Genomic DNA, 23,188 nt, shown 5'->3' with positions numbered 1-23,188 from the left:
TTTTGCAATGGACGGTATACAAACCGACAAGAGCTGAGCGACGACTTATGATTAAGGAGTCGGGACTTTATTTCTGGGCCACCGACACCACTGCTTTGTTAGCCGACCTAGTTGATTCAAACGAGAGTCATTCAGTCTGCCATTGCACTAGCCTCCTCAATAATTCCGTGGAAAGCTGCTAGAGGATAGAGGACGGTGTTAATAACATTTCATATGATGTCTAACGAATCTTGTCGTCTTTGCCAACTCTCTCTCCCTCCCCCCCCCCTCCCCTCTTATTAAGGTTGCTTCATCTCATGAATTACCGCATATTTTAGGGCTTACTAAACGCATCACCGAACGAGTCTGCTACCATCTCGTCATCTTTCCACAGAATGCCTAGTGGACGCTTGCTTCTCACTTTATACATATCGGCACACTCACGAAACACTGTGAGGCAGAAAATTCTTCCAGTATTAATAAAGTAGAACTGTGCGACTGCCCATAAAACAGCTCCACCATTTCTTAGCTTCTTAAGGTGTAAGTGGCCTTATCATTGCACAGCAGCCTCAAGTACCGAGCCCTTTTATTGTTCGAACGTGTACTTACTGCGATGAAAGAACGAAACACGTAGGGCTATAGAATCGCAGCCAACACAAGCAGAAGTTATTAGCATGGTGCGTCACATCCGTTGTGTGTTGGTTGTGCTCCCATGAATATATATATAATATATATATATATATATATATATATATATATATATATATATATATATATTCTTCTCGTTCATATATACATATGAACGAGAAGAAAGGGAATAAAGGGCCCCGGTTTTCAGTAATCATATTATAAGAAGCCAACAAACAATGACACCAAGGACAACATAGGCAAAATTACTTGTACTTACTATTTGAATTAAAGAAATGATAAATTAATGGAAAATGAAAGTGGATGAAAAAACAACTTGCCGCAGGTGGGAAACGATCCCACGCCTAATATTTATTTATTTATTTACTTATTTCTTCATTTATTTATTTATTCAAAATACCTTACAGGCCCGAAGAATGGGCATTGGGTAAGGGGAGCTTCAAAATTTTACATAGAATAAGGAGCATACAATTATACAGAACATACAGCACTTTGTTAATAATAATACAAGGAAGAATTACTTTTACACAAACTGTAAACTCCTCAGATCAAAAAGAAAAAGAAAAAAGCATGCATACAAGAAGCAACGCAGACAAGAAGTTATTTAAAGTAAGAAATGCATGTTTATGTCGTGATGGAATTTTTCTTTGTTAGCTTCAGCTACCAGGATATCGGGAAGGTCGTTCCACAAGCGGATGCCACGTGGAAGCGCAGATGAGTTAAAAGCGTCTGTTTTACCATAGATGCGCGTGAAAGAAAGATGATTATCTAATCTTCGTGAGGTGAATGGATAAGAATTGCAGTGCTATTGGTGATGGCCTTGGTCCGTGAACGTACTTGTGAAACAGCAATAAAAGTACTGCATCACGACGAGTGTTCAAAGAAGAAATTGATAAATTGTTTTTAATTTGCGTTATGCTTTCGTTGTAGTTGTAATTTTGTGAGATGAATCGAGCAGCTCTATTCTGAACTGATTCTAGTATAGTGGTTAAATAAATGTAATGAGAGGACCATACTGAAGAAACAAATTCAAGTTTATGGCGAACAAATGTAAGATAGGCTAATTTGCGGACATTATTCGGCGTCTTACGGAGGTTCCGGCGTAAATATCCCAAGGATCGGGAGGCATTTCCGTAGATGTTGTTGATATATGTAGTCCAGGAAAGGTTTAATATCAGGGTTAGGCCTAGATATTTGAAAGAAGTAACTACAGACACAGGATTGTTATTAGTATAGTATGAAAAGTTGGAAAGGAAACTTTTACGAGTGAAATACATTACTTTACATTTATCTGGATTAAGCGACGTTAGCCACGTGCTACACCAACTGCTAATAAGGTCAAGATCATTTTGAATTTTTACGTGGTCATTAGTACTAGCAATTACTCGGTAAATTATACAATCGTCAGCAAAAATGCGCACAGGAGAAGATATGTTATTCGGTAAGTCGTTAATATACATCTGAAAAAGTAGTGGACCGAGGACACTGCCCTGTGGCACACCAGAGGAAACGTAAGAGAGTGGGGAGGAAAAATTGTTAACCACGGTGAACTGCTGCCGATTGGTAAGAAAGTTCCGAATCCAATATAGCGTTTATAGTGAATCTAAGGACAAAGAAGAGAGTTTAGAAATTAGTCGGCAGTGAGCTATGCGATCAAAGGCTTTTGAAAAATGTAAAAACATGCAGTCAGTTTGCAGGGTTTTGTCCAGATTAAAATGTAATTCAGCCGTGAACTCAAATAATTGCGTGTCGCACGATAAACCCATCCTAAATCCATGTTGGTTTGCGAAGAAAAAAGTTATTATTCTCTAAAGGATTGTAAATATGGGAGGTGATTATATTCTCTAGCATCTTACAGCAGATGGAAGTAATCTGATGTAAGATTACATTTTATGGAAGTGTATGCGCACGTAAGAAAGCAAGAAAATACACACAGACTAACTCGAAATGAATTATGGTTACTCACTTTGCGTACGCTTTTTCGAGCAGTGCAGCCCAGAAGAGCGAGCCGTGGCCGGACTGTACAAATACAAGCTTCCCGTTGACGGTGGGTAGCCGGTCATCGATGATCACTTCCTTCCAGTCTCCGCACCACCAGAGCCGGAAGCGGAACAGTCCCGCGTACTCGTCCGCCTCGCCGAAGCCCTGGTCCGCCGGAACCACGCGGTAGAACAGGCCTCGGCATGTTGCAAGCACTCCCAGGCACGACACAAACCAGCGGTCGCCTGCACGATTCGCACCAACATCATATTCAGAAGCAGGCTAGTTATTTCAGCTTGGTGGTATAAAGGGTGTGAATAGCGCGACTAAGGCATAAACAGCTCAAAATTAAATGAAGCAGCAGAACAAGCTTGACGCTCGAAGATCGGCCCTCGCATTTTTCTTCAATCCCTCAAATCTTCGTGTCATTCCTCATATCAAATGAGTGTTTACGAGGTGATGGCATCTTGGTCAATTCTGGCTAGGCCTTCTCTCTTACCTTTACAAAGATGTCATTATACATTCTATGCACGCTGCGATGAAAAAAAATGATATAAAGATTCTGTGGCGATTTAGCTTGGAATGATCATTACGCTTACTCTCATACTCTTTCTGGGGGCATCGGCACTAGGACACTGCAACAGGAACTTATGCGATGCCATATTTAATTTTGTAAGTGAAACAACGAGACTGCCATGTTAATTTTATCGTTTTATTTTTCTCAACATGCAAACAAAAATATTAACTTCAAATTTTAAAATAATATAGCCTGAATTCCTCGCTATTCCTCCCTATTTATCTACCGCCGCCTGATTCATGGCCGATCCCCCGTAGTCGGTTGAGCTATACCCATAGGCACCAAACCAAGCCAATCAGCGGTAAATGCGAGAGAAGTGCGTTGGCATTACGACGCACCTCTTTGAGGTCCCGGATGAATGATTTAAACCGCGTTCACCACATTGCAAAGTGTTGTTCAGGAGCTCACTCAACACACGTCCTGGCTCTTGAGGAGCGGAGTGCAAATGACGGTGGTCTAGAACAGTTTTTCCACTTTGAAACTCCCAATTCTTTCTGACGCATTAAAAGAAACACGAGATACAAACTAAATAAATTATCAATACATGAGAATTCAATTCACACGTAGTTCAAATATGCCCAATATCAGGCTCATGTGCACGTCACGTGCAGTTCGGACATACAGTAGGTGCACAACGCCTCAGTTAAAGATGCACACACATCCTCGCGTACAACTCGCGCATTGTTCAAGTGTACAAATAGGTTCCGTCACACCAAAACTTACGAGCATCGCTTGCCTTCTCAGCGCGGCACTTCTCTACATAGAGAACAAGTGTCGGGAGCCAAAAGGCAAAGAGCCAAAATGGACAAAGTGCGCACAGAATAAGCATGGGCCCATCCATCAACGCACATAATCCGCATTTTCAAGTTCTTTTATAAACCTCCCCTAGTTGCAAAATGCCCAAAGCGAAACCTTTTACCAAGTGCTTACGCTTTTGTGAACGTCAAATGCTTTGTTTGTGCTCGCCTGACTCTAATGAATGCGACCTTACGTAAGTCGATACATAAGGCTGCTGACAAGCAGCTGCGTCTTGAAAAAAGAAAGAAAGAGAAAGCAACTCTTTTCTTTATTATCACGGTGGTACTTTTTTCGTAAAAACGACTATTCGTGAAGCAATACCCAACGCAGTGGCAAAGGCAAAATATCCACGCTTTGAACTTCCTCTGAAAGTTCGAAACTTTGGTGGTCCTCTCTTAAAGGTGGACAAACGTCGACCTGCAGGTCGGAGTATTACTTCCCGCTTCCAATTTGCGCAACTTCTTTGCAGAAGAACGAAACTGCGGATACGCTTGCGTGCTCTTAACTGCTCTCGGGCGTGCCACCTACGCGAAAAAGAGTTGTCCTCAGCTTGCGGGAGCACGAGGGCAACAAGTGAAAGATCCTAGAATACATAAAAGCGTCTTCGCATATGTTCACTGTACAGCATAAAATTACATCCTTTAAATAAATGTTAATTACGTCAATTACTCTAATGCCTCCTTTTTTTTTACTTATTTCACTAAACCTGCGAACGAACTAAGTATACTTTTTATGAAAGAGCAGTTTACTTTTCGGGTTTATAGCCTACAGGTATGCACACATTTTTATCCTTGCGGTGGCATCAGTGACTTGCGAATCCAGACACCTTCTTGTCGTATGGCTCTTGCACATCGCTTTTTTTTAGAGGGAATGTGCTGTGAATCGTGCCCAAGAAATCATAAGGAATGTGTTCTTTGAGTTCTATTAGAGACAGCATGCATCGTGCCTTCAGCTGCGCGACCTCTTGCGTATATTACGGGAAATGTTACAGAATTTTTTTTGTGGCACAGCGCCAAAAGTGGAAACTCAGGTGTCCTGGTTTGATAGATTATTGGCTACGAGCCATTTTGCTTCTCACACGCTAATTCAAGCATAAAATCACAATATTTTATGGTTACTTGCTTGAAAACAAGAAAAGGGTGATTATTCTGTCCGTATGCACTTAGCTACATACATATTCTTTGCCTAAACTTGCACCGCCTCAATGATTTCCGAAGAATGCTTTTGCACTTCGCCAGGAGGACTTCGTAACCTCGCAAACAGACATGCACCCTTGAGCACTTCAGTCGGACATGTAAAGAAGAGATACTTTTTTACAAGAACAGAAAGATCCGTCTAGTGTAGGCTGATTTAGCCTGGTCGAGAAAGACGACTCAAGGTGGGACAATGGCCAAGCGCAACAAAGCCAGTGATGAAAGCTACGCCGACGCTTTCTTCGGATAGCATCTCTGAAAGTGTTGCATCACAAACGCGATCTAAACGACTTCGTGCTAGACTAGCGGCTCGCGTTAGCGCTGCGTGGCAGCGTTAGCCAAATGATGGTTTTTCAACCACGCACTTTCTTTCTGCGTGAAAGCGCTCATCCTCGTCACGTTCCTTTCTTTGTGTGTTGGCGTCTTCTGCCTATATTTTTCTCGGGGGTGCTGTATACAGTCAGACTCCTCTGTAACCAGAGTCACGATGTGCAAATACGAAAATAGTGACGAGCACGCAATGCCTTTTTATAGTTTCTCCACTATTTGTTAATTTCATTGTTCCTCGGCCGCGCGACAGTTTAACCATCACGAGGAAACACTGCGCGCCCATTTCAGCACGAAGTCACTTCCAGAGGGTGAAGTATGTAGACGCTGGTGTTCCGCGGTCCAACAAGCACGTCACGCGGAGTCGCACGACTCGTAGAGTTAGTTCAAGACCGGAGTAAAGGGCTCCACGTTCCCGCGGTGGTCGCTGCCTTGGCTGCCGGATCGTGCGGGGAGACGCGTTTATCGGCGACGGCTATCGGCGGTTTTTGGTGCTGCTCGACTCGCGGGGAGGGGCCAACCTAGATCGGGTTCTCAATAAGCCACTCTCGGGACGAGCGGAGCGGCTCCGTCTGTGCAGCGCAGTAGTTGCGCGTGCAGCCCCGCCGTTCCTGTTCAGTTCCGCGATGGCGTTTTGTCAGTTAATTATACAGTGCAGTGCTGTGTGTTTCAGCGACTAAGCCGGGTACGGAAGAAAAAAAAAAGCCCTTTGCTATATCACACCCTTCGCTAAGGTGGCACAGTCTGTGCACAAAACTTACTGAGCTGATATAACGTAATGAGTGATGTCACTAGTGCAAAATTTATCATACTTTGGAGCAAGGTAAACTGTACACTTGACTGCGAGTTTCGCCAGCAGTACTTGCGTGTGTGCGTGCGTGCGTGACGCGCAAACATTTCAGTTTCGATACCTCCTCTATCAGGCTGACATGATATCACATCCCTAAGGTACGCATAAAGATATGGTCGCAAGTGCACGCATGAAATTGCCGGCCAAGCACTCCAGGCTAACCCTGGCTGCTGCAACACCACAACTACTGAATTCTGCAGTGTATACTGCACCAAATGTTCGCCACAAGGTGCGGGAAAGGTGATGTATAGATACGAGAGGAAACATAGTTTCGCCCCTTGCGGTGTACATTTTGCGCAGTACTTCCCCTCCAACAGAACACAAGGAAAACCAAAAAGCCTGCCAAAAAGAACTTCTTTACCACAAACTACCACCACCACCACAATTGACGCATGAGTTGCCGATCGTCGCTCATTGACAGGCTATACACCTTCGGCGCAGAGCTTCGCCCATATGCGTCTTGAACCAAGAGAAAACATAGTGCAGATTCCTTATACACGTTTTAAAGCGTATTCAGATGCAAGTCTCCTAGTAACTTCAGGGTAAATAATTGACACTAAAGCAAGATCTACGCGCGCTTGCAACAACTTGAGAACAACAGCCAAAGCCAATTTCTAAATAAGGGCAGTACACGTTCGTATAATATACCATAAGGATATTAGATTATAGCACCGGGCTTATTCTACACTGTTATTCAGGGTGCATAGAATTATTTCAAATACTGCGATATACATTTAGGATCCGTGGCCGAATTCACGAAGCGTTGTAACTGCTTCCGACTGGCTGGTCGCCCTCGCTCATAGTATGTCCAGCGTCAGGATTGGTTGGAATTTTCTCTTACGAGGGAAGTTTTACAGCGCATGATGTTTTTGTGAATGCGGGCTGTGGTAGTCTGACCCTTTTAACGTCGGTAAAATCTAATTACACGTTTAACCACCATGTATAAATTGGTTAGATCTAATGCTTACCTCGAAATAGCTTTCGCAAGTTCAACTCTATCCCTACGTTTTTGTCTTCGTGCCAAACACTTCTAAAGCCCGGCCTACCCTTGAATAAACTTCCTCAAGCTCATAAACATCGCCTGTGTGCCCACTCTTTCATTCCCGTTGAAACGTACACGTTCTTTGTTGAAGATCATTCGTGCGCCTGCGCAGAGTCCTTGATTTCTGCACAGCCGTTTGTCCATTTGCAACGCTGCACCGAATTGAGAACAAGGCGACGTGCAAGCGGGCTAGCGGCTGCCGACGCAGCGAGGTGCGGCCGCAGCGCTTAATTGACTCAACTGCCTCGAAGATCTGTTGGCCGCGTCGTTCGGTCCGGCAGTAATTGAAGCCTAATTTGGGAACACTGCCTGCCCGCTTTTAGGCTGCGCAAACGCAGCGCGCACGTTTAGGATCCTGACCTGGATGGACTGATTCCTCGTGCGCTGTTTGAGCCGCACCTGGTGAACGTTTACACGCATGGCTGGTTGGAGCCTTGAATCTCCCATAACGAGGCTCCTTCCGTGTTTCAGCGCACAGGGGGGTGCTGATACGGTCTCTTGGGCTCAGCGTGAGGCTATATCCTCGTCGGGCTTTTAAAGCTGCGGAAGTTTCCCTCGGAATGCACGTCCTCTCGGTTTGTTTTTTTTACCACAGCGTCGTAGTTTGTCGTCCCTATAGAATCGCGACTGGTTAGATGCGAAGTCATACTGCTCTCTTTTCCTCATGACTTCAACAACACTCATCCCACAGCATAGACGTTTTTAACTGAAGTAGTGAACATAGAACGGAGAGCAGCTGCCTTTATTGTTTTGTTAGTTGTGCCCTTGAGTTACGCTTTCTCTCTCTCTCTCTCTCTCTCTCTGAGTGCAAGTCATACAAAAGCCGTCAAACACAATGAAACGTGCAAGCATTTCGATCTTTTAATTTTAATTTCATTTTGTACTTTGATCGAGAGAGCTGATCATTGCACAAAATCAGATATCGTAAGTACAAGTGCAATGATAAAACGAAAAAGAAAAGGGCCACAAAACTATCACATGACGGGGAAGAAAATTTAAGCCCACGCGGCATAACCTCCTCATAAATGTGAGGCAGCAGCTTGCATGGTGACTGAAAAACATTGCTTTTAACATTACAACTAAATTTACAGTGTACACCATGATGTCGAGGCCAGCACAATCTAAGCCAAGTGACAATTCGTTTTCTCTATAACCCACAAATTCTGCAGCTTTCTATACCAGCAGATTCAATGGTGTTTTTTTTTTTCGGATATGACGATAAAAAGCATGCCTTATGGAAATTTACATGTCCGAACCTTCAAAAAGTTACCACGCTATGTCTATACAGTCACGCAATACATGCGTTTCTTCGAGCTGGAAGCTACAAGTTGCTCCCGCAGAGGTTTACGATGTTCAGTTACCATCGTAGTTTGACACGGCAAATAAACGCTGGATCTGCAACTTGCATCTAAAGGGAATACAAGAGCCCGTTAAGCTTTTTTTTTTAATTTTCAACCAAGTTCATTCCATATTTCCCCTCACCACCGGAATCGAGTTTCTTTAACCATTTCAGTGAAACCGAAACGCGACCCGCCGTGGTGGCATGCATAGTGGCTGGCGTTGCTATAGGCGTTGCGCTGCTAAACATGAGGGCGCGGGATCAAATCCCAGCCGCGGAGGCAGAATGTTGATGGGGACGAAAAGCAAAAACGCCCGTGTACTGTGCATTGGGTGCACGTTTAAGAACCCCAGGTGGTGGAAATTAATCCGGAGTTTCTCACTACGGTGTGTCACATAATCATATTGTGGTTTTGGCACGTAAAACCATAAAGTTTAATTTTATTGCGACAGCAATTTTATGGACACTTCAAGCGAACTTTCGCTGTCACCATCGGCGTTGGTTTCGCCGAGGGGCTTCGCATATATTTAGGCAAATGTATGCTATATGATTATCCATGCCGTATATGTTATTGCTACACTATTCAATCGCTAAAGTTGCTCGAACCAGGTCTCACCTTCCTGATTTAATTATTCCTCAGAATTTTGAGAATGACAGCCCACAAACGAATGTCATGGAACATAGCATTCACAGTGCATGCCTTTTATCTTAAATCTTCCCAAACGAACGGTAGCGAACCGAGCGCTCGTCTGCTTGACCTCCCTGCCTTTCCTCTTCTCGCTTTCTCTCTCTCTTCTGAGACTATTAAACATTGAAAGTGCAATACAATATCAGTGATCCAACTTGAAATTGATGTAATTTTGCTAACGCGGCTCTTTACTGATGCCTGTGTGTTACAGGCGCTACACGACATGTTAAAGCTCTTAAGTGTGCGAGAAATTCTGGCGCACCTACGTATGTCGTGTCTGCATTAGTCAAACCCGCGTATATAGTTAGAACATCGTCCGAGAAGTTTGACTGTGATAGCAAAGTTTAGCCTTTCGCTAAACTTTGCTATCACAGTCAGTGCTTCACCCTCCGGGCGAAACTGCAATTTTTTAAAACCGAAACGTGTTGAAGATTACTCAAAACAGTGACACGCACATATAAGCAGGGATTATTCGACATTGCACTATTGAGGTCTCGATTCATAATCTGTCTTGGACGCTGACGAAAACGCAGCTGCATGTCTCGGCTTTCCTCCTCACCCCTGCGTTTTCTTTTTTCTTCTGAACAGAAAAAAAAAAGTTTTAATTTGAATACCTGGTGTTGCAAACCTCGACCCAACCATCACGCGGTACGCGTGTATCGCAAACGGCGAGGATCGCAGTAAATGCCTGCGGGAGAGCTGCTCCTGCGTCTCACCGGCTCGAGTGATGAGCACGCATAGGAGGACAGCTCTGGCTAGCTCGATTGCACCGTGTGTTCAGTAGGAGGTAGAAAACCCCAACCAAAAGCAGCAGCTGAGCGCACCAGGCTCTCTACCGGTCTTGTTTGAGCCGGTTTTTGGAACAGCAAAAAAGAAGAAAAAAAGGAAGGAGAAAATAACAAGAGCACATTAATTCTGCTTTCTCCGCCCTTACAACTCTACCGCCCCCAAACGTTTCGCAACCGCGATGATTATGGGCCTGGAGCTGCAGCATGTTCCTGTATGCTGCATGTGACCCCGATACCCCTGAATGGGCCCGCTTTTTCATCCTTTTCATCATTTTTGCCTACTTCTTTGAAAAGCTGCCGGCCTTTCTTACGCTTACACCGGGAAAACGGCGACACTCCCAGCTTCTTCTTGCGCATAAATAAAGCAGGCAAGAAAACTTTCGCCAGTGCAACCTCCATGCAGTGGCTCGCTCCTGTCACGAAAGAAAAAGAAAAGGCGAGAGTAGACATTTGGGACTGCTATCTCATTGGGAACAGTACGTCAAATAAGAAATGTTGTAGCGAAGTGAAATCCGCACATGCGATCAGAACTAGAATTCACCGACAGGCTGCTTGATTTGAGGGGCTGTCACTATTCGTTCTTAGCATTTACACGGCAAGCCTTGTTGCCATATAGCTTATGTCGCCGTGCTCTCTGTCCAGATAGCCTTTGGTATTTATTCTTTTCGCCCAAGATTCATGTTTTCCCGGTATATTTCTGTAAAACTCCTGTGTTTTTTTTTTCTTTCTCTCTCGTTGGTAACGACCGACGCTGCGAGATATGGCGGTCATGTGTTAGTTTAAACCAGATGTGACCACTCAATATACATTAGAGCATCAATGTGAGTGTTCACAACTTGCTGGCATTTTTTTTGTACCTCGCCTAGCTCCAACGTTCTCGTTTCCCATTGTTTCAGCATTGTCTGTCTTTCTTAAGATCTATAAACAGAGTCTACCTGAGCGCTCGTGAGAACATGTGCGCCAACTTCGGTTTCGGAGTGGCGAACACGTTGCAGGTAGGGTTCTCCCGCGTTTTCAAGGAAGTTCTCACGGCCAACGGTACGTTGGCAATGCATATGCCGATACGGCTAAGCTATCTCAGAGGTCGTTGGCTCGCATTTATCTTATGCTCTCGATAGCACTGCAGACTGCAGGTAGCCCTGCGCTGCGACCAACAATATATGAGGCATGTAGGGCTTTCATTGTACGTGCATCAGGTACGTATTAAGACATTTGCTTCTGAACGATACCGCAGTGAATTTGTCTAACCACAGAGAAGCTTGCGACTTCTGAAAACGAAACTTTCATCCGTAGGTGTTGGAGAACTTCATGTATAGTTTGTGTTATTGTCCTCCTATTGCTTCTCTGTTCATTGCTCGCAATGAACAACCACAAAGCTTTAACAAAACCAATTTTTGCTAGCGTGCGACGTCTGTTACCTGGCTTCTTGTAGCACCTTCCTTCTAGTTTCCGACGATGTACGCCACCTTCCTAAAAACATTTTTCTGTGCGCACGTATATTGCTCCATATAGTACATGATGTCGATTGACACCACACTCGAAAAACGCCAGTCTCTTAGAATCTGCTATTTGCAAAATGTGGCAAGACCGAGCACTGGTACCATACTGGTAGCAGTGGCCACAGGAGAGACCGTCGCTCGGCCAGAAAAAATACGAACACTTCCACGGAGTTTCTGCTCCCTGTTCATGCGTTCGGTCTATGAAACCTCTGTGTAAATTATTGGGTCCATGCATAGACCATTTGGTATGCCATGCTGAAAGATAATGTGAATGGATTCGCATGAAATGAACAGACTGACTTCGGGGTTTACTATGAGTTTTCGCTTCAGCTAGGCGCCGCAAAATGCAGCTATAGCTAGGCCGGCGAGACTTACTTTGTGCTAAGATAATTATAATCTCCTTCGCATGTAATCAAATTGCTTTTAAGCTTTTTTCTGACGCCGACGCCAACAAGACACTACAATTCGAGTGCGTAGGTTTCCGTTAGTAGTATGTGTCTGTCTTTGTCTGTGTGTGTATGCACGCGTGTATGATTCTTGACATGTCTTAATAAAATTGGGAGAAGTAAGCATTTTTTCGCTTCAGTTGAAACGCCCTCATCAAGCACTGCGTGTTGGCTTATAGGCAATCGCTCTTGCGGGACCACTTTGCGCGTCACGTTTACAGCGCCATTTGGCGTCGCAAGTGTCGCATCGCCAAGTGGCGGGCTGCGCCGGCGCGCAATGGAGCGTGCCCCTTCGAGCTGTATAGTGCCCGCTTCGGTACACACACAATCGCCAAGCCGCGTCGCTGGCCCGAGAGCGACCGCCCCAGTTTGAGAAGGCAGCTCTCCTTCCTTTTTGCCTGGGTCGCTCGCACAGCGCTATCCGGCCGTCCCGTTTGGCACGTTGCTTGGCGGCCATGTACGTGACGTTCGGAGTGCGGGCCAAGTCTCGCACGGTCTGCATCTGATGCGCCTTCTTGAAAAATGTGCCGACGAGCGACCGCACGCGGAATGCCTTCTTTTTCTTTCTTTAGAAACCAGACGAGTCTACTCGTATCGCATTGCATGTGCCGAGTGGAATAGGCAGAATAACTGCTTGGCAATCAATCGTCATTTGTAACTTTTCCCGTGTACTCGAGGCTTCTGTTTATTTTATAGACATGCGCGGGATCAACGTTGCGCGATTATTCTCAACAGGATTGCTGAATCAAGTGGCGGGAATAGCTAATACTGGCTGCTGCTTCGAGTGCCCGGCTCGAAAAAGGAAGTGGAAACAATGGTTAAAGCCACTATGAGAATAATGTAAATAGTGGGGCAGGAGGCGGCAAGGGGCTGCGGACTGTGGACTTGGCAGGCATCCGCTGCTAGCTAGTCACAAAATGAGAGAGAACCAGAAGCTTAACAAATAAATTGCAGTGAAAACTAGTACTGGATGTGGGGAATGCGCAGGCTGCGAAACGATTATCAGCACCTAATTTGTATTTCAGATTATTTTTTTAAACGCACCACGCTAGTAGGACTATCGACAGAGGTTGAACTGGCAAACCATTGCTGCATTGCACACCGACCAGAACTCCGCGCGCTTCGGCGCGATGCGTGGAAATGATAGCGCCAAAAATACATGCTTAACAACCGTGGCCAAAGAGGTCAGATAATGAGAGCTACTCTGTGCGAGTGTGCATATTGTGGGTATCGTGACCAGCCGCACCTTATTTTGGGCACAAAGCGGCGTGCTGTTGTTATCGTCAATATCTGACAGCCGGAAAAGGATGACTTGGCGAGGAACTGCGTACTTGTGTTGTTCGGAGCAGCATTTCGAGGCGAGCTTAAGACGGGCGAAACTCTACACATGATGATGTATGACTTTATACCACCTCATCAACGTTGGCTTAAGGTGCACTGAAGAGCAGTGTTTCGAGTGAGTTCCTGCCCGCGCTATAGTGCCGAGAGGCAAGTGATGTGCACAGTGATGGACCAATTGGACAATCGTCCACTATCAGAACTAAAAGCTCTGGGCCAGTTCTCCCAAAGAACATCCGTGCAGAAAGACTTATTCGCGCTACTAATATTCCTGCGGTCTATACGGAGCATCACGATATAGTGTAAGAAGGCCGCCCCCTACCGTTTTATAATGTACGCGGTTTGTTTGTAATCATCTCTCTTTCTCTCTCTCTCTCTCTCTCTCTCTCTCTCTCTCTCCCTCCCACTCTCTTTCTCTTTTCATCCCCCTACTTCCTCCGCCCGTGCAGGGTAGCCAACCGGAACCACCCCTAGTTAACCTCCCTGCCTTTCTTTGCGTCCTTTCTCCCTCTCTCGAGTGAGTTCGCTGTATTGCAAATGGTGAGGATGAGTGGGATCTCTAGTTGAAATTTCCAGACTTCTTAGGTTCGAGAAGCACAATGGTATAACTATGAATCAGTAAGAATAAAAGTGCCAGTCGGAACAGAAAGATCAATACGCGCCGTGCGACTGAATGCTGCAATACTCAACGTATCATATTTGCTGCGCTGATCAAAATTCTGCTTTAAGCGCAGAAAAATTTGTGCATGGCCTATAGATAATAACAGTTCTGACATACGCTGGAAGGAATATTCCGTTATGGATAGTTGAGCAAAGCAATAAATAATTAAATTATTAGCAAAATTTCTAAGTTCTTACTCAAATAACATTTTATTGCCTTTTTATTATACGTATAAATGCACTCTGAAGGGCCAGAAACAAAGGTGAACAAATTGTTCTAAGTCTCCTCGATGTGGAAATGTGTTCCGGCTTTATAAATTTCTCAAAAGCTAGCACACTAGATTAACATTCATCTCCAAAGTATGCGGTAGCATGTTCAGAAAACATAAGGTTATTGTAATTCAAGACGTATACTTTCCTTCTGTAACCTAACAATTCAAAAAGACAAAAAAAAAAAAGAAACGTGAAACGCGAGAACGTTTTTATTTGGTCACTCCTCAGCCAACTTGAATTGGGTATGTTGCATTTAAAATTTAAAAAGAAAATCAGCTGACTGTTGGAGGCACACTTTTTTTTTATTTAGAACTTCAATTTAAAAACATTGCTAAGAATCGGACACTTGCAAAACTGAAGCATTAAGCATGCAACTCGGTAGCTGCGCAATGAAGCGGATGTGAGAGTGATGTGAACGGCACCAAGTTAGATGTCCTAAGCTGAGAAACTTGATGTACTTGAGGTGACAGTGAAAAATATCCTTATTATATTGTGAATGTGACTAGCAATACTCACACGAAATAAAAATTCATGTATGTCGTAAAAAAACAAATAAAGTTTCTGCGCTTTAGAAGCTGTATAGGTACGCCTCGCAGAACTACAATATGTAGCTTTTTTTTATTAACATGAAAATACGAGAAACAGATGTAGTCGCCCTATAATGGTGGCGGCTACTCCTTTTCGCATAGTAGAAACAGCAATATAAAAAAATATATGTAGTAAGAAACTGCAAAGAAACAACGTCACAGGGCCATAAATCCACAGCACGCAGTCCTATACACCCGCGAACATATAAATATAAAAGGCAAAAGCAAGTCGCACCACAATCAGTTTGTAAACACACAAACACACACAAGCGGCCTCGATGTAAACTGTGATGAGCATGTAAACAGATGAGGAATTACACAGAGTTAAAATAATATGTATTTTTTGTTCAGCGTAATATAGTTGTAAACTTGACGTATCATTTCTCGTTTTAAAAAGTTAAGGCGATAATTAATCAACCTGTCGCGAAAAGTCACAAGAAGTTACCTTGTCGTTTTAAATGCAACAAAATTCGTTCAAATCAGATCAGCAGTTGTCTATCGTAAGCATTCCTGCTTTGCAAATGCGTTCGAAGACGCAAATCGAAGTTGGGTCCCAGCTAAAGTAAACTCATAGATCTGTCATGAGGACGGCGTCATAGAAAGACAACACGCGATGAAACCCGTACTAGATGGCGCTGCGACAACGGCGAGAAGACATCAAACTTGCACATCGTACGAGTGCTTCATAGCTGCCGTAACATTTTCTGCATTCCACTGTCCAGTCCGGTACACCCACACGCCTCCGAAAATGCCACGGATAACTTTTGCAGCGAACATATGTCTTTAGCACGTTGGGTGCCCGGCCTTGTTTCTCTTGGATTCGAAACTCCTCCACATTCGCGTGAAAATTCCTCCACTCCGCGTGAAAAAGAAAACACAAGCTCCCCAGCTCATGCGTTATGCTGTATGCCACTTTCCGAGACGCATTTTTTCGCGCAGCCTCCGTGACACGCACTTTCGTGCCGAGAGAATTAGTGCGGCGGTAACTTGGCAAGGCGGTCGCTTTCGTTTTCTCCTCCTTCTTTCTTGTTCTTCTTCTTTAATACCTCGCCTACGATGTCGCAGCCTTCCCGTGCGGCAACAGCATCGGCGAGCCCCACCCCTACGACAACGTTGGCTCGCTGCCGGCTGCTACGTAAACTCTCACAGCGCTGCAGCTATCCGAGCATCGGTTCTGATCAGCGCATAGAGCGTGCGGACGCGCGCACGTGTCCTTAGGGGTGCTTATAAGAAATCGATTTCTGAGCACGCGTATGTGGACACGCCCGAGGTACCTGCATTCCTCGGCCCCAAGTGTGCGTGAGGAGCAGCGGCCAGCAAGCGCGCACGCGAAGACGTCTAATGAACGCTCCGGCTCAAACAGGGAACCGCGGAAGCCCGCAAGACCTGCCGCCGCCGTCCAGCCGCTCGGCGATGCGATAAATGGGTCGGTCCACGACGCTTGGTTTGTCCGGCTTGTATACCGGCAGTACAGGAGAACGCGTCAGCTTACACCGCTCCCTCCGTGCCTCCACCGATGTCGCACCTGTGCTTGTTTGCGTACTGCTTCCGCGCTGCACGCCATAAGCCTCGGGCTCAGGAATCGGTGCATCGTTACCGTACCGTTGGCGCAGTGGAGCTCGCCACAAATTTGTTCTCTCTCTCTTTCTTTTCTCTTTCTGTTTTTCAGCTGAAAAGTGGTTTTGTGTCTTCCGTGTTGTATTCTTAAATTGGAGACCCAATATTGCTTGCGAATGAAGGTCAAACGATTCGCCGCACAATAAAAAAAAAAAAAAAAAGCTTGCATACCTTTTTTTTCCCCCCTGTTGAGGCCAGTGAGGTAATTTCTGTCCATGAAGCCGAGATTTAAAATCTCCTTCGACAGAGTTTCACGGCTGTCTTTGTGCGCTGACTGTATCAGCACCTTCACGGTGAAGCACTATATGTGTAACAACCCCGCGGCGTAGGTGATGTTTCTCGACTCAAAGACAAGAATGCCACAAAACTGCATGTAACTGATGCTGAACTAGAGCACTGCACGGGCTCGGGCTTACCCGAAAGCCCGGGCCCGGCCCGGCCCGTGGGCCGGGCCGGGTAGAGCAGTTTTTTCGTGGGCTCGGGCCGGGCTCGGGCACGGCGTGTCCTTTTTGACCCAGGCTCGGGCCGGGCTCGGGCTTTCTGGTGGTGTGCATGTAACGTGCAGCGAGTTATTCTCGGGCGTCTCAACTCTGAAAAACATGTATTTTTCGGTTTCGGGCCGGGTTAGGGCCGGTTTCGAGCCGGGCTCGGGCTGGGCTCGGGCCTAAGGTAAAGGGGTGGCGGGCCGGGCCGGGCGGGTAAGGTAGATTATTTCCGGGCCCGGGCCGGGCCCGGGTCTCGCCATAAATGTTTTGATCGGGCTCGGGCGGGCAGCTCAACGTAAAAACGGGCCCGGGCCGGGCCCGGGCTGAAAAAAATCGGCCCCTGCAGTGCTCTATGCTGAACGTCATAGTTGGCCTCTTCTTTAACATTGAAGCGACAGTATAATTTATCTTTGTTAAGGGGACAGACATGTTGTTCCGAAGTATAGTATAGTTAGTATAAGGGGGACTGTGACACCTCTCACGCTGCTTCTTTTCTACTTTCCCTATCTTGTCACCCCTGAAAATGCACTCGACGAGGTCTGGTGCAGCGTGCACGAAACCCAGTCATGCGCGGCCATAATGCGTCTTCTTAATTTTACTTTTTGGCCATCTGCCTGGGAACGAGCAGTGTTTTTCGTTCGATGACATTTGCCAGTGATTGCCTTCGATGCACTCCTTTCTATGACTACAGATTGCGAAGAATTGAACTGCAGAAAAATAAATATAAAATACTGATCCGAGACTGATTAACTCTTTATTCTGTTCCCTCAATCTTCCTCTTTTTTCTTTTTCTTCGTTCACTCTGCTTTATCCCATTTTTTTCGCTTGTAACACAATAAAACAGGGAACCAGGGGCGCGCTCGAAACCTTGTTTTGGAGTATTTCGCCCTGTTCACAGAATTCAAAAAAAAAAAAATATGAAGTGGGTGTGTCCTTACTCTAGCGAAGAAAATTTAAATTTACAAACCCACAACCATCTTACAACCACAACCATCTCCTGCCGGAACCTTCCAGCACATGCAGCACAACGTGACCACTCCTCACATTTACTTTCCGCCCTATGATGAAAGCCTTCAAGCACGCTGCTCGTGATTATGTGCCCATCTGGGACTTCGAATCGTTAAGCGAAACTGGAGCCACTATACGGTTTGTTCCACGCACCCAGACCAGCCTTAAGACACAGGCGTTACAAGCGCCTTCAGGAGCGAAGTATAGTATATATGACTTCCTCAATCGATACCGATCGTCATAGCTTCGAACGCCGCTGCTCACGTGCCAAGTTCGGCGCGGGCGACGCGTTCTGTGCCGACGCTCATTCTCTTAGCGCGAATGTAGCAAACACCGAGGCGAATTTGGCGGCATTACCTACAGGGTATATCAATAGCCGCCATTTATGCGACGCGCCTGGTTTGCGAGGGGACGAAGGGGATTATTTTGCGTCGCGTTTCCTTTTATTTCTTTTGCACCGGTCCTTCCGCGTTCCCGGCGACTTTGGGCGCGAGCGAGCCGGCGGCTTTCAGGCGTGTTTGCACGCAGAGGAAGAACTACTGCGCCGTCCATACAGAAACGGGATTTCGGGGTCGCCGTGTTATCTCTGCGCCTCGCAGGGCCTGGGCTCGTCGGGTCGCTTTTCGAAGCCGTGTCATCCTCCGCTGCAGTTAGCGGGAGCTTCGTCTACAAGCGACGGGGGCCTCTGACAGGCTCCAGGTGCGCGACGATGACTGTAAACTGCATCAATCCAGGAGTCCCGTGCGAGCCAGAAGGCGTGTTTACAGAAAGCATATGCACGAACGGAAGGCTTGTGCGCGGAGAACCGCGACGCGCATGCATATTCCTGCCGCTGCACTCCGGCGAATGAAGGACCCCTTCCATGTGACAGACCAAATCGAACCTCCTTCACGCATTTCAGCGGCGCTTCAGGGGCTTGCTTCTATATATATGTGCAACGTCTGTCACGAGCCGCATAGTGGAAGTCGAAGGAAACTGGCCTGTCAGCGAAGACGAGTGTTCCTGTCGCTCCAGTGCAGCTTGTTATACGGCTTCCTGCTCTGGCATTTGATGGCGAAAGCGAGCGTGACCTGACCTCTCCGCTTCCTTTCTTTTTTTCACGCGTCTACAGCACAACTACGCATGGTATAGCGCCAGACACTGACGAAGTGGGAGGGAACGCTTGTTTAGGTAGGGGGTCGCTTTTTTTCCGACTAATGCATCTGCTTTGAAGGAAGGCATGGAGCTGTAGTGCATGTATTGCTTGTTCTCCCAGACTATAAGTTAGCCGTGTAATGCCTCACGTATCGTATATGATACAAGTTACTTGTTATTGAGACAAGCCTAAGTTTTCTTTGTAAAAAGAGAGTCACGAAGCTTGAAAGGAAACTCATAAAGTTTTCTGAGAAAAAGAGATCCGCAGATAAAAAACAAATGACTTGGAGCCGAATTTTGAAGAGATTTTGAAGCCTAATTCACTGGCTTCATTTCTCCGCAACGCTCGGGAATTAATACCTCGAAACTGGTGTCATCCTCAGAATTCCTTCCAAGTGGATCCTCCTGGCGAACTCCACGGCTAGAATTTTTATATTGCAATATGGGCCATAAGGTAATTAATTAAATACTTAATTAGTGAATGTTTGTTAAGTAGTCGATTATGAATTTCAAATTCTTGGGCAAGTAATGTCCGCCTCTCCGAGTACACCGGCTCATGAACTATAATTGTGCTATCTGCCACAGGAAACCTTTAACAATTTCTGAAACTGTTCGCTGGAACACCCTGTATATACGGCATGGATAAGCGAATATGCCTAACGATAAGCGGAGCAGCACGGCGACGATGGCGAAAATTCACTCGGAGTGTTCATATACATACTATAGCATTAAAAAGAATGGAAAATGAAACGAAATCTTTACAAAATGTGGCCTCTGACCTGGGAATCAAATCATGGCACCACCGCCCCTCCGGAGCAGTCGCGCTACGAATTAATGTAAACAAGACGATAGCAAAAAGTAGGACGAAGCCGAATTAAAAGGTAAATTTGAGCTCTGAAACAGTGATTAGCCAAAACACTGCTCTGTGAAAATCCGCAAGATGGGCGAAGGTTCATGAAAGGCAAATTGCGTATTTTGTTTCTACTATGCTAAACTGGGCTGGTTGGTACATGTTGAAAGGTATCGAACAGCGCAAAAGACGGGACTTAAAGTCAGGACACCCAGAAGGATTATCTGGTAACGGGTGTTTCGTCAGTCACAGTGGTTTGCTTTGCACTAGAACAATTGCATGTAAGGATAGAGCTTCTTTGCTGTATTGTTACGAAAGGAGTTGTTAGTAAAACGTAAGCACTCGAGCTAGTGTGTATACAGTTGTATTACATGCGAACAATACACCACCGGTGATTCGCTTAACTTGGAGAACAAGACGCGAAGGGTAATCTGGCCCTGCCTATTCTCCCGATTTTAACCATACGTTCCCGCTTCCTCCGTTTAGTTTTATATTGTAAAAGAACAAAATTCAAGATGTACCATGAACGGAAAAGGTGGCGTCTATGTGAAAGTATAGACACGAGGGAACACCTGCGGGCTTCTCATATGAAGGAATATCGACAGAACCAAGGCTTGTTATGAAAACTCATTCACAAAGAGAGAGAGAGAGAGAGAGAGAAAGCTTTCATTTGAGTATCAATGGCCATATTACAGTCTAAAAGTCAGATTCAAGAAAAGCTGATCCTCCAATGTTCTGACATTGGCGAGGTGTCACACTGCAGCACCCTTTAAGAATCTCTCATAGGCGTCTGCGCCATAGGACTCTATGGGTAATAGCGTAAGAAACTGTATAAGGAGCACGATACTCGGTACGAAGGCCACGAAGTCCTGCACTTCAATGCTGTAGAACGTTTGTACACGTCATCATGACTAGGAACTTAAGCGAACACTGCATATGCGAGCATTATCTCAACTCTAGGAGCTTATGCGTTTTTGGACTAACAGTATCAAAAATTGAAACAAAAGATAACAAAACAACGAATAGGATAAATAAATAAATAAATAAATAAATAAATAAATAAATAAATAAATAAATAAATAAGCGTGAATTTTTTGAAAATTTACGCCCCAAATACAAATTCCATTGAAGATTCACTAAAACAAACAAAAAATTACGATAGGACTCCTCTCACGATGTTGACTGTTGACGGTAATGCGAGTAGCAATCGAGCAATGTAGCGGCAGACCATATTTCTGAAGTCACGATGACGGTTACATTATGCAGAATTCATTTAACCTACTTTAGTAAAAAAGAAATGAAAATAAAAAAGGACACTTAATCACCTGATAATGATGAGAGTTGAACAACTTTTCGCTTGAGGATGCACAGTAGTTGAAAAGAAAGAAAGAAAGAAAGAAAGAAAGAAAGAAAGAAAGAAAGAAAGAAAGAAAGAAAGAAAGAAAGAAAGAAAGAAAGAAAGAAAGAAAGAAGTGCACCTGTACACCTCGCTTCAAGCAAAAGTTGGGGGTTTAGAAATCCTTGTAATCCGGCCTACGCTAGTATTGTCAGTTGGTGGCTTCGATAAACACTGGCAAGTTTAATTCTTTTCTACGTCCCAAACTGAGGTCACTACCGTGCAAATCATAAAGCCATTGAAGCATAAAATGGAGTCAGTGGAGTGCAAATGGCGAGCAAGGAAGATACTCGAGTGAGCAGTTCCCGGCCTCATTACAATACAAAAGGCAGAGTCAGGAAACTTGCTCAAGGAAAAAGAAAAATGAGCGAAACGCGGAAGGCTCACCGCATGCGATTTTCTCGCACTACCATGCGGAAGTTTTGACCAGTGGAAAACAGTGGATCTGACCCGTACCCCATGCAGCGTCGATAAGAAACATGCGAACCGACATCGCCACTCAAGCAACTCGTTACCATTGTATCGATATCGCTTTGACCGCGTGGGCTTCTTTTCTATTTTCGTGTACTCTACTCTCGAATTCACTGACGCTTGACCACTACGACAGCCATCCTTCGTTAACGGCCGGGCACGTGGGCTGCAGAAAGTCGGCCTTAGAACGTTACCCGAAGACTGGGAGCGTCCCAACCAACGTGAGGACGCCTCATGCGCGTCGCCCAACTCCACAGACAGCTCGGTGTCCAAACGATCCCACGTCTTTCCCCCTCTCCATCTTTGCGCCCCAGCGCAAAGTGAGCGTCGAGATCGAACCCACGATCCTTCGGTTTTCGGTTCTTGCTGGCTTCGAGTCCTTCGTGGTTTCTTTGTCGCACCGCAACTGGGTGCATGCGGCTACTATATTGCCGCCTGCCGACTCGCGTCGTCTCTTGCCCAATGGCACTTCCTCGATTCGAAGAGGGCCGCTTTTCTTACAGACCTAGAAATGTCAGTGTGCCTTGCAAACCGTGCGTTGCGCAGGCAAAGTAAACACGAGTAAAAGAAAACGACATGCTGGAGTAAGCGAGTAGCACCTTCGCGCGTGTACAAATAAGCCGCGAGCGACCGGCTTTACGGGCGGTGTGTATAGGCTGATGACCCGATCGTGCGATCTCGCGTAACGAGAAAGTTCGCCGAGATGCGGTGCGGCGTCGTGGATAAGATGCGAACGGTTCGACGTCGCTTGCTTTGCGCCGAGGCGAAAGCTGAAATGAGGAAACGGCGAGCATTGATCGCGGACGGCGATCTGCGTGTGATTGAGCGGCCGCGAAACGAATGGCGTACGCAGTTGCACGTATACGAGGACAAGGCAAGGGGAGAAGCGAAAGCGGGTTAACTCCAACGAAATTTGGTTCGCTGCCCTCTGATAGGGCAAAGGGGACACGCGATGAAGTGAAACCAGTTCGTGCTATACTCGTTGTCTCCACAGCAGACTCCACAAGGTGAAGGTCCAAGAGAAGGAACAGATATATCACTGTAGCCATCTTGCTTTGGCTCGTGAACGTGGGTGAACTGGCGTTGATGATACGTCTAGCGGTTCATTTAAAGAATGGCACTTCGTTTCAATACCGGTCTGAAAGAGATCAGTGGTTATGGCGTTGTGCTGCGGAGAACGAGGTCGCGGTTGTGATTGCCAGCCGTAGCGGCTGC

General features: G+C 45.8%; 1 protein-coding gene across 1 annotated transcript in view; it reads right to left on the bottom strand.

The window, feature by feature from the left end:
- The window catches only part of LOC119443016 (calpain-C-like), an 86,309-nt gene that overhangs the window by 35,294 nt on the left and 27,827 nt on the right, over nt 1-23,188 (bottom strand). Inside the window, 1 exon segment of the mRNA XM_037708127.2 lies at nt 2,594-2,852. Coding sequence (XP_037564055.1) covers nt 2,594-2,852 — 259 coding nt within the window.

Source organism: Dermacentor silvarum, chromosome 2, assembly GCF_013339745.2.
Source record: "Dermacentor silvarum isolate Dsil-2018 chromosome 2, BIME_Dsil_1.4, whole genome shotgun sequence".
Lineage (NCBI taxonomy): Eukaryota > Metazoa > Arthropoda > Arachnida > Ixodida > Ixodidae > Dermacentor > Dermacentor silvarum.
The sequence above is the reverse complement of the archived record's forward strand: the minus strand, read 5'-3'. Positions and strand labels throughout refer to the sequence as shown.